At 46.9% G+C, this 12,639-nt stretch overlaps 1 protein-coding gene across 1 annotated transcript in view; it reads left to right on the forward strand.

Moving 5' to 3' along the window:
• The window catches only part of MAP7D2 (MAP7 domain containing 2), a 122,352-nt gene that overhangs the window by 96,453 nt on the left and 13,260 nt on the right, over nt 1–12,639 (forward strand). The window contains 3 exon segments of the mRNA XM_033201422.1: nt 6,112–6,155; nt 6,158–6,382; nt 6,989–7,121. Of these exon segments, the coding sequence (XP_033057313.1) occupies nt 6,112–6,155; nt 6,158–6,382; nt 6,989–7,121 (402 nt within the window).

Genomic DNA, 12,639 nt, shown 5'->3' on the forward strand with positions numbered 1-12,639 from the left:
CCTGACCTCAAGTGATCTGCCTGCCTCGACCTCCCAAACTCCTGGGATTACAGGCATGAGCCACCAGGTCTGGCCTAATAGAATTTTTTATATCCCTTTTTTTTTCCTGGTCCGGGGTCCAACCCAGGATCCCACATTGCATTTAATTGTCTCATCTTCTTAGTCTCCTTTCAACTGAAACAGTTCCTCAGCCATTTTTTTTCCTGACCTTGACATTATTTTATTTTATTTTTTGAGACAGTGTCTCCCTCTGTGACCAAGGCTAGAGTGCAGTGGTGCAATCTCGGCTCACTCCGCCTCCCGGGTTCAAGTGATTCTCCTGCCTCAGCCTCCCGAGTGGCTGGGACTACAGGCGCGTGCCACCACATCTGGCTAATTTTTTGTATTTTTAGTAGGTACGGGGTTTCACCGTGTTAGCCAGGATGGTCTCGATCTCCTGACCTCGTGATCCACCCACCTCAGCCTCCCAAAGTGCTGGGATTACAAGCGTGAGCCACTGTGCCAGGCCAACCGTGACATTTTTAAAGAATATAGGCTAGTCGTCTTGAGGATTGTCCTTCAGTTTGGATAGGCCTGACGTTTCCTCTCATCACATTCAGGTTGTGTTCTTTGGGCAAGAATCTCGTGGCACAGGTATTGGGTCCTTCTCAGTACCTCATATCAGGAGGCTATGATGTCAGTTTGTTTAATTACTGGTGATGTTAACTTTGATTACTGGATTAAGGTGGTGTTCCCAGGTTTCTCCAGTGTAAAACTGCTGCTCTTTCTTATCTGGGAAGTAACAAACTTTTCTGAATGTTAGCTGAGCTGTGCTGATGAAGCCGAGACCCCTCCTATGCAGTGATTGGGCTGTGTTCACTCACTGCATGGAGTCAAGTGGTTTTAGAGAACATGGAACTAGGTTCCAAGATTGGAGGAAAAAAGTCCTTTGGTAGTTCCACTTTGCAGTCAACTCACATTCAGAAGCATGACAACCCTCTCCAGAGAGTTATTCTTGCCACTCTGTTTACAGAGGTGTTTGTTTGTATTTTCTACCAGTCATGGAACCTAAAAAGTTATATCACCCTGCCTTATGTTCCTGGAAGGCCTAGTTTACCATCCTAAACACACCTTGTGAATCCTCTTTGTTATATTTTTATTGGACCTTAAAAAATTAAAGTGGAAGAGCTAAAAAAGTGAGACAAAGAACAAATGCCTTGAGTGCCAGCCGTGGCACTCTTGTCTGTTTGCATTTCTTTGGGAAAGGTTGTTTAAACTCTTAGGACTTTGGTTTTCTTCTCTAAAATATGGTTAATAGTAATTTCCTACCTACTTCACTGGATTACGTGGCAATCAAATAGACCCTTGTTAAATAGATGAGAAGATACTTCAAAATAAACCTCCATACAAGCACAGTGAGTTCCCCTAATTAATTCATGTTTCTTTCATCAGCCAAGATACCTATTTCCAGGAAATTGAAAAATAGCTTGCCAGACTTTCTTTGGCTTGCAGCAATGTGAGCAGGGCTGACCAGAGAGCCGAGGAGTCTTGACATACCAGCCTTGTGGTTTAGTTTCTTCCAGATACCTGTGCTTAGCACTTTTGCAGGGCAGCTGGCAGGGTACAAAGTCCATGTAAGCAAGTGGCAAGGCAGGATGAGCAGGAAACTTGACAGATTGTAGATAACATTGGGAACTTCTTTTTTTTAAAATTCTGTATTTTGGTCACTCACTGTAAAAAAGTAAAATCTGACTTGCCCACACTTCTCTGATTTGAAGGTCATGTTTGTGTGTGCATATGAGTGTGTGTGTGTGTGTTTTCTAACTTACTCTGTTTATTGGGCAGGGGCTGGGGTAGGGGACTGTAAACTGACTTCTTAATGAGTTTTATCCAAATAATCCACCCTTACTTCTCAGGTAGAAGTTATTTTTAAATGTGTGCTCATGGGTAATTGGTCCAGTTTTATTTAGAATGGAACCTCGCAGTCTGTGGCATGAACTGAACCTACATGCGACCATTCTTTGAAAACAAGAAAGGCTGTTCAGGGCTATGCCAGCTTGAGGCTGTCAGAACCTCCCCCACCTAGGCCGCCCTGGCCTTTTCTCCCTAGGATTAGGATCTTGGCCTGCATTTCCATTTACTTAGATGGGTCTGACATAGGCGACAGGCTCCTACCACACTGACTGAGTGTGTGAGCCATTTAAGCAGACGCAGAGGTCGTATTGGAACTCAGATGCTGGCTATGGCTGCTGAGGCTGCAGCCAGTTTAGGCCTCCCACCCACTCCCCCCAGTCCAGCCCTGGAGACCCTCATGGTCGGAGTCATGTCTGCAGGAAGGCTCCTTGTCTACCTACCCATTCATGGGCAGAAGTGCCGCTTCAGGGACCCCTGAGGCAGAACCCACCTCTTTCTATACTGCTTAGAGAAGCCCAGAGTGTGGGCTCGCAGGCAAGTTCCAGGGAGAGAACAAGAGCAGGCAGGATTGTGCACACCCAGCACCTTTGCTTATTCTCACCAATCAGAGAAATCATACCTCATTCCATGGGGAGGAGGGTGAGGGCAAGCAAGAAGATCAGGCGGGATTTGCCAGGCCTTCCAGTGCCAGAAAGTCCTCCTCAACTGGTCAAGGTAGGAATGCTTATGGGATGAGAAAGGGTTTCCATCTGTTATCATCTACCATGAGATAGTATTCTTTCCTACAGCTTCTATTGCCAAGTTTCAGATCCACTCCCTGCCCCTGTACTGTTGTTGGATCAAAGGACACATACCATTCACATGACCATCCAGTGGGGAGGTAATGTGCTTTGATCTTGGTAAGGCACTAGACCAAATCTCTCGAGACACCCTCGTGGTGGTTGGGTGGTAGGTATACAGCTGTACTGTGGACGCCACTCACCTTAGATAACAGCATGAAAGGAAGGCGTGACCAAGCAAAAGACCACCTGCTGTATCTTTATACAGATTAGTTGAGCCTAAATTCAGGCTCAACTAATGCATATAGTTAGTACACATTGTGTAACTCATTACAAAACCATGGTCAGTGGAGCACTGTCAGTGTGAGCAAGCAGGATATGGGCTCCCCTGTTATTATAGTTCATCTTCCTGATTTTAGTTCATTCTTATCTGTGAGGATTATTTGGATTTTTAGTTTATCATCTAATTGATCAACACCAATACCTAACAGCTATTGAGTGCTTACTCTGTGCCAGCTCTAGAAAGATCATCTTGGAGGCCGGGCGCGGTGGCTCAAGCCTGTAATCCCAGCACTTTGGGAGGCCGAGACGGGCGGATCACGAGGTCAGCAGATCGAGACCATCCTGGCTAACATGGTGAAACCCCGTCTCTACTAAAAAATACAAAAAAACTAGCCGGGCGAGATGGCGGGCGCCTATAGTCCCAGCTACTCGGGAGGCTGAGGCAGGAGAATGGCGTGAACCCGGAGGCGGAGCTTGCAGTGAGCTGAGATCTGGCCACTGCACTCCAGCCCGGGCGACAGAGCGAGACTCCACCTCAAAAAAAAAAAAAAAAAAAAAAAAATCATCTTGGGGTCTTGGTGACCCCAAACTCAGACTTAGCTGCCATGGCAACACAGGAAGTGGAGCAGAGCTGTAAGAAGGCTGTCTGGCCTGTTCACTGTGGGAAGCCATCTCACCTCTCTAAGCCTAGTTTTCTCATCTGTAAAGTGGCCATGATAATAGTACCTGTGTCATACCATTTACACACATATGTACACAAATATGTGTCTGTAGACATTTAGCAGCCTTGCGGCTGGCGTCTAGACAGCACTCAGTAAACATGGACACAACAGCAGAGAGTGTGAATGGAAGTCTGAGCTCCAAATGGTCAGGGGAAAGACCTGGTCTGACTGTGTCAGAACACATGAAGACTCATGTGCTGAATTGTAGAGGCACTCACACATTACCTCTTGAGCCAAGGCTCTCAGGAGCCTCAAGGTCACCATGGGGATTGGACACTACCCCTCCAAGCAGAACAGCTCCACTCTTACCTACTGGGTACAGACAGAGTGTGTGTGCGTCTGTCTCTGTCTCTGTCTGTCTGTCTGTCTCTCTTTCCCTCTCTTTCTTTCTCTTTCTCTCCCTCCCCGCCTTACCCCATGTCTCAGGGATTCTCAGTTGAGGGAGATCTTGTCCCTAAGGGGACATTCAGCAATGTCTGAGTACATTTTTGGTTGTCACAACCTGGGTGGGAAGCAGAATGCTGCTGGCATCTAGTGAACGGAGGCCAGGGATGCTGCTAAACATTCCACAGTGCCCAGGACAACCCCACAAAAAAGCACTATCCAGCCCCAAATGTCAGTGATGCCAGGTTGAGGAAGCCTGCTATGCGTGCCTATGTGTATGGCGGGTCAGGGGGATTCTGTGCATGGCTTTTCCTTGGTAAGAGTCTAGGAAAAAATAGAAGACCAGCGTTCTGTAGTATACCTGGAAAAAACCACCTGATAGCTAAGCACTCTGAAAAACCGCATCCCTTAGGAGAACCCAAGTATGGGGCCTGAGCCCAAGGCCAGAGGGGAGAATAGTCTGCAGAGAGTCAAAGCACCATCCACAAAAACAAGGTGTCTTGGGAGTTCTGAGCTGCTCCAGGCCTCATGGCATGAGGACACAGGGAAGCCACTTTGGCCAATATGAAAGGATTGTGTTTGGGGTTAGAGTTGTCCAGCTGAGAAGACAGACAGCCATGGGAGGGGTGGACAGCCTGTGGTGGATATGTGATGTAGGCTGCTTTTACATCAATGAAATGGTTGATACTGAAACAACTGGATTTTAGAAATTCACATCATGTTAAGATGTATTCATTGTATCAAATGATCACCTGTTTGTTTCCCACCTTTATTTGGCCCTCTGCCTGGCACTGACAAAAAGGAGGAAGGTGTTCTCCTGGACACCAGGAGCTGGCCCTTTGACATGAAAACATATGGAAAGTTGTTCTGCACCTCACCCAGTCCACATGCCACTTGAGGATTCTTTTCCCCTTCAAGACCAAGTTTAATATTGATCTGATCATATTTCCCCTTACTACCAGGACTGATTAGGTAACTCTAAGCCTCTGGTGAAAAATTGTCTTTGAATATTAGGGTGATTTGCCATTTTTATTGCTGTTTTTATAGATAAAAAAGTCAGATGTTAGCAATTCATGGTTCAACCTGCTGAGTATTGAGGGTGATGACTTGTAATTTCTGTATACATTACTTTATATCCTTCCTAGAGGAACTCTGTACAAATGCCCATATCCCTGTTCAAACCTCTAGGGAAACTGGGCATCTCAAGCTAAGCTGTTACCTGTGTCCTGAACAAGCAGCACTCACCAGGAGCCAAGCCTAGGCTGGCATACCTGTAATGGACCCTTTCCCAGCAGACACATGACAAGCCCTGTGTTTTAACCAAGTGGCTCGTCCTCACCTTTTGCATCTGCCCAGTGGGAGAAGAGAGATTTTTTAAACCTGAGACCCTCCAAAAAATAGCCCCATGCCCATATGTTGGCTGTGTTCCTCAGCATTTAAAGAGAATGGGGAACCTTGAAGACTTGCTAAGTGAAATAAGCCAGACATAAAAGGACAAATACTGTATTATTCCATTTATACGAGTTATTTGGAAGAGGCACATTCACAGAGACAGGTAGTGGAAGGGTGGTTGCCGGGGGCTGAGGGGAGGGGGAATGGAGACTTGAATGCCACTGAACTGTACACTTAAAAATGGTTAAAATGGTAAATTTGATGTTTTATGTTTTGTCACAATTGTTTTAAAAGGAGCCAGCGTGTTCATTGCCATATGCTGAAACCAGATTCAACCCTGATGTTCACCTAAAAAGAGGGAGTAGGAAAGTGCCTAATACTCCTTCTTTGCATTGTCATGAAACCTAAGTGAGATTAGGACATGGCATCATCAGTTAGGCTTCTTAAAATAATTCCCTTTCCACCAGGGCCATCTTAGAGAGACCACATATTCCTGTTGGGCTGAGAGCACTTTAGTGACTTTTGAGTGTGTGCTAAGCCCTACTTTTCTTCCTCTGGAAGGATGAAATTGTTCAGCTTTTCGGAACTAGGTGTCTTAGGAACAGAGAGCTCTGTGTTCAGGCCCAGTAACGTCCTTTGGCATATTTTTGGTTTTCCAGGACAGCTGCTAAAGCTTATCCACAGTCTCCAAAGACAACGAAACCTCCTACCCAGGGTCTCCTGTGAAGTACCGCTTACCTGCCCTTTCTGGCCAAGAGATGCCCAAGAAGAAAGCAGAGAAAGAGAAGAGCAATAAGGAAAGGGAAGGTACCTGGGCTCAGCAGGCTGCTGGCCCGCAAGGAGAGGAAGCCCTAGAGAAGCATGTAGTGGACAAGCATGCCAGTGAGAAGCACGCTGCTGCCACAGGAGGGAAAGCCGAAAACAGCGCAGGTAGATGCTGCCACTGTGCCTTGGCTTTCCCAAGACGGTTCTCCTCAGACCCAATCTACATGCCATTCTCTCATGTTTTGGGGAGGAAGAGGGATTTTTTCCTGGGAACAAATTCATCCCCTCGTGCAGCTTTCTCAGGTTTGCACGTTGCTCCTGAGTTCTTTCCTTCAGTCTTCTGAGGGTCCCCTGGAGAAGACCTAGGGGCTGACTCCACTCATGGCTGTGGAAGCTCGCGTGGATGCTGAGTAAGACAGGCTGCATCCAGCCTGCATCTGCACCTCACACAAGAGAAGATCTTCCTTTAGTCTTTCAGGCTTCTACGATGCAGTGAGTTCACCCAGATGGTGCTGCTGTGGCACTTGCTAGTGACCTTGTCTTTCCTCCTCACATTTCCATTGTCTTCCACTGTAAAATGCGTCCAGGGTTACAGCCAACCCATGACAACTTCTCTTGCTTGGTGGTTGATTGTGCTAGTCTGGGCAGCATTTCCCATCACCACACTGGGTTGGATTTTTTTTCACTTCCAACTAGCAGCTGCTGTGTGAGTGGACTCATTATGTTCGTTTCCCTTGATCTTTTCCTCTTGATGCCTCTCCTCTGGTGCAGCCTTGGGGAAGTCCACAGCAGGCACCACTGATGCAGGAGAGGCTGCGAAGATCTTGGCTGAAAAGAGAAGACAGGCCCGGCTGCAGAAGGAACAGGAGGAGCAAGAACGACTAGAGAAGGAAGAACAAGATAGGTATGCTAGTGCTCAGAGTTTCGGCATGATCTCATGTAAATGTTGTGTTGGAAAGAGTGGCTTGCCTTTCTTTTTACAGCATTGGTATTGATAAAACTTGAAGAGAAGTATGCAGAAGTATGGGAACCTAGAATGTCTGAACTACATGGAAGGTGCTCGGGAGACTGAGTCTTATGTTAGATGTATTATTAATAACAGTGGAACTTTGTTCTTTTTGGAGGACCTAGAAACTCATAGCTCTTGGATCTAAGTGGCACAGGCATCTTCCCATTCTCCTTTTGGACTCTGGGCCCGTGCAGGCCTCCTAGAGCTATCGGGGAAGTCTGAACTTTGTTTATAAAATGAGATTCTCCCTGGGAAGACAAGAGGTTCAAGATTCTGGTTTTGGTCTTGCTTCTGATTTCCAAATTGTTTCCTCCATCAGATTATCCTAACTCACACCCCAAAGTGAGAGACAGAGGGTTGAGCAGTGTCCCCTAGGCATAGGGTTGCGTGGAGGGGCAACCTCATAGTCTTAAGAACAGTGAGGTATGGGGAATCCCATCTGGAGCAAGACAAAAGACATCATTGTTGTGGTCCCTACAACTTGAAGAGCATCAGAATCATCTGGGGAATGCAGTAAAAATACATGGACCCAGCCCTGTTCTGTTTTAGTAGCTTGCCAGGGTTTGAGAACCCTGTGATATTAGTACAAGGGTACTTTGTCACAATACAGACAGCCCTTCCTTTTCTGATCTTTTTATTTAGAGAGGAAAGCATGTTGAAGGACAAGGTCGATTTTATCATTAAATTGATAAAGGAAGCTGTTAGGCTCATCACAGAGTAAAATCCAATACGGTTTAGAGAATTAACATGACAGGAAGCAGGCAATGCTGTAGCACTTCAAGGCCAGCACTGAATTTAGAGTAATAAATAATAGAATGTTATTGATCCTTTAGTGACCTTGGTAAGTCTTTGTGGTCTCTGATTACAGGTTTGCTGATCTGTTTTTTTAAAGGGGTAGTGGGGTAGGTCTGGACAGTCCCTTCTTGAAATTTGGGACTTCTTTGATTGTTTCCTGTTTCCAACCTTTTGGTCAATACAGACGTGTTTTGTTTGTTTGTTTGTTTTGTCGAGTGGCATGCTTGGGCTGGTCTGGGTGGGCCTTAAGGTGTGTGAAGGGAGGTCGCAAGAGATAAAGGTGAATCACAGGACCTCAGGTGACAGGCCTTGATAATTGCAGGCCGTGGAGATGCCATGTAGGCTCTGAGCTGGTGAGTAACATGATTGTAACCGTGTACTGAAGAAGGTGATGTTCTTTACTTTCCAGCTACCAACCTCTGTCTCTCCCATTTTCTTCACAGCCCAGCTCCTGAAAGACTTGATTGAACTTTCTGTCTTTATTTTCTCAACTCACATTCGGTCTTCAAACCTCACACCTACCACTCCTCCTCATTGCCTAACCGCTAATCAGTTTCTTGGTTGTCTTTGGCTTTGTCAAACTTGTCCTTGCTTCTCTGGCGTCTCCTTCATAGCCTTCTCTGTCTGCCCTTCATCCCCTTAAATGTTGCCTGGGCTCTCAGCCCTTAGTCCTGGACCAGCTTCTCTCCCAACAAGCCCTCCCAAGCAGCACTGCTCCCTCCTGTACTGCCAGTGTCCCTGCCATCCTGCCAGTTTCCTCTGGCATCAAAAGATTTAGGGCCCACATTTTATACAACAGCTTTCTGTTGAGCCTTTGTTGTGCTAAACCAACTCTATTCTTGTCTCACTTCCCACCTTCATTTTCCCTTTGTCTTGTATTATTGCCTGTTTCTGAAGTTAACTGCAGCTTGCTTTCTAAACCTTCCATACTTTCTGGAACAAGGGAGGCACTAATAACACATGTGTACTGATGACTCCTAAAAACTATGCCTGTGGCCCAAGCTCTGTCTAGGGCTGCATTGTCCACTATCAGAGCCTCTAGGCACATGTGGCCACCAAAATATACATTCAGTAAAATTCATTTCCCCAGCCACACCCACCACATTTCTGTGCTCAAGAGCTGCATCTGAGTAGATGTGGATCCACACCACATTGGGCAGCACGAATCTATAGACTGTTTTCCTACTCAACAGAAGGTTCTGTTGGATAGCACTGGTCTAGAACCTAGAGATTGTATTTCCATTTGCAATAAGTTTTCATTTGAGTGTGTGCCATATACATCTCAAATCCAGCATTTCCAAAGCAGAACTTAGTATTTTTTCCCAAACTTCCTTTCTCTTTCATGAGCTCTGCATTCCCCTCTCCTCACGCACCCAAGTGAGAAGTCTCAGTGCCACTCTCAGCTCTTTCCTTTCCTTCTTCCTCCCAGTGGTTGTCAGGTCCAGTCTTCATCAGCTGTCACATTGGCACCTCTGTTCTCTCCCTTCCCTTCCAGTCCTTCCTCAGCTCCAGCCCCCATTGCTTCTGATCTGGACTGCATCTGTCATATCCCAACTGAGCTCCCTGCTCTAGGTATCCTAGAGTTTGTCCCCTGTCCACACTGGGTCCACAATGACCTTTCCCAAATAGATGTGATTGTTCTCCTGTTCTTTCACAAGCCAGTGACTCCTCTGCCCACTGGATCCACCCAAACCTGTCAACAGGCCTTCAAGGCCTGCCATGAACTGGCCACTACCTGCCTCTTACCCCTTGCTTTCCTCCAGACACGAGTGTGCAAAGCTCTCTGACATTCACCCATCACACGGCTCCCCACACCTCCAAAGCTGTGCTTTTACTTTGCCCCCACGTGGACTTGTGCTCCTTCCTGCCAGTCGTGTCTTCGTTTTTCAAAATGCAAGTCAAGTCTTGCTCCCTCCCTGTACCTTTTCTGGCCCTGTGCCTGGGACAGAACTGACCACCCCCGACTTTTCACCCATACTGAGCCCAGCTGTTCAGTTGACTAACATAGTTTCATTTGTTTACAGGCCTCTTTCCTCCAGTTAGCACCTTAAAAGGCTGGGACACAGTCTTTGGATCACTGGTGCCTGGCGCTCGGTATATGTACAAGAAAGGAACAGAAGGAGGAAGAATCCTAAGAAACCATTGTAGTAGTAGGTTAAGAGAACAGAAGAGCTGAAGTAGTATGGTGAAGGTAGAACTGGAAAAGCCAGTCTCTGTGGACTTAATGCCAAAGAAATAGGCAGATTTGAAGTTGATGCTGAGGTTTGATTCTAAGGTCTTAGGAGAATGGTACACTCAATAACAGGTAAAGAAAGGACATAAGGAATTGGTTTTAAAATATAAAAATTATTCATTTAGGCCGGGCGCGGTGGCTCAAGCCTGTAATCCCAGCACTTTGGGAGGCCGAGATGGGTAGATCACGAGGTCAGGAGATCGAGACCATCCTGGCTAACATGATGAAACCCCGTCTCTACTAAAAAATACAAAAAAATTAACCGGGCGAGGTGGCGGGTGCCTGTAGTCCCAGCTACTTGGGAGGCTGAGGCAGGAGAATGGCATGAACCAGGAGGCGGAGCTTGCAGTGAGCTGAGATCCGGCCACTGCACTCCAGCCTGGGCGACAGAGCGAGACTCCGTCTCAAAAAAAAAAAAAAAAAATTATTCATTTGATTTTAGGTAAGCTTATGGTGTCTACAGTACGTCCAGGTGATTGGAGATGGAATTGAAGCTTGGGGGTGTAGGTAAACATTAGAGCAATACACTTGACCCCAAATGAGTTTTCCTCTCTCTTGCCAGACTATGAAGCTTTGCATAGTGCCACGTGGGAGGTGAGGAGTGAGGAAGGAAAGTACCAGACAACCTGGGGCTAGAACACAGCGGCCACCTCTTGGAATAAGATCATCCTCACATCTGTTTTATGTTTACAGTTAATAGTTAAAGCCACAGAAATGTTGCCAGATAAAATAATTTAGAGAAAAATAAAGTTACTTGAGTCAAACTGTGGAAAGCCCTATTATTGTCACAAACTGGTAAAGGAAACACCATCCAAGTCAAGGATGAGGGAACCAGAACAAAGGGTCAACCAGGAGTCCAGACAAGCAGGCCCTAAGCAGAAGAACAAAAGTTGGTCCATTCCCAAACACAACAGGGCCCAGCCCCCGGGCTGTGGATGGCCCAAGATATAAAGTGAGATTCTTAGAGGTGGTGCAAGAAACCTTAGACCCCGGGTCCACCCTGGGGAAGGCACTGACAGGAACTAGTAAGCAGGAGATCATAATGGGATTCCTAGATGTATCACTTTAAGTCATGTTAAGAAGCTAAAATAGCTACTAGGGGTTCACATGAAAGAATATTCCAGCCAGGCGCAGTGGCTTGTACCTGTAGTCCCAGCTACTTGAAAAGCTGAGGTGGGAGGATCACTAGAGGCCAGAAGTTCGAGATGAGCCTGGGCAACATAGTGAGACCCCATCTTTTTAAAAAATTGAAGAAAAGAGAATATTCCAGTTAGAATCTCCCCACGAGCAAGGTCATGTAGCCAGGCTAAACTTTCTTGTTGAAGCAAGAGTTAGCCCAGGCCAGGAACCACAGGCAGAGGTCTTCGAGGCTGCTCAGACCTGGCTTTTTGCTGCTGAGCCTACAGGTGGCAGGTGGTTTTGGTGAGAGCTAGGGCAGGTGGGGTACATGCGATGTGGGGCAGCAGGATGTGGCAGCAGCTGAGGCAAGAAGGGAAAGCCAAGAGAGGTAGGAGAGAGCCAGGGTCATTCAGCCTCATGCAGCACAGGGCTGTAGGGAGAGCCACGTGGGCAGGACTTTTGGTAAGACATAGGGTTATCAAAGACTAAGGCTGTTGGTCTTGGGATTTAGGAGGTGAACAGAGATTTTGGAGGGAAATTGTTGAGAAGTGGGATAGAGACAAAGCAGCCTGAAGAGGTGAGTGGATACAGGCCCAGAATATAAGCTGGCTGTTAAGCAGTCATGAATGGGAGGCAGCTGACAGAGGACTGAGGAGGGTTGCTTGTGATGCCTGAGACCTGAGCATTTTTCCAGGGCATGGAAAAAGTGCATGCAGAAGGATGAAACTGACAAATGAAGGGAAGAGGGGCTAGTGGGAGGGACACATAGCTGTGGAGGATGTGGAATTCACAGCACAAGTGGTGGCATTTCCATCTAAGCAGAGGAACAAATGGGGACATTTCTGAGCAGTAATGTCATAAAGGAGAGTTTAAGTAGCTCAGATCAGGTGACCTCGGTCTTCTCTGTAGAGCAGTTGGTGATAACCATCAACTAAGGAAGATGACAAAGATTGAGAAAAGTGGCAATTGGGACTGTGTCCATAAGAGATCCAGGGGATGAGGATGAAAAGGCCGGAATGCAATTGCCAGCAGGCAGATAACCAGCCAGACTTGTTTAGCCTCTCTCTAACCAGTGCTTGGCAGCCCAGGAGTGGTCCTGGAGACCACCCAAGCCTGGAGTTGGGCAACAGAGTGACCTCCATGCCATCTCTGAAATGCTCACAAGGGTACCCAAGGCCTGGGCGACACAGAGAGAGAGGGAAGCAGATACAAGTAGACTGCACAGCGCTAACCAGGGCAGTTCAGGAGAGAGAAAAAGGCAAAAGG

This window comes from Trachypithecus francoisi, unplaced genomic scaffold (assembly GCF_009764315.1).
Source record: "Trachypithecus francoisi isolate TF-2019V2 unplaced genomic scaffold, Tfra_2.0 Lachesis_group6, whole genome shotgun sequence".
In the NCBI taxonomy this organism is placed as follows: Eukaryota; Metazoa; Chordata; class Mammalia; order Primates; family Cercopithecidae; genus Trachypithecus; species Trachypithecus francoisi.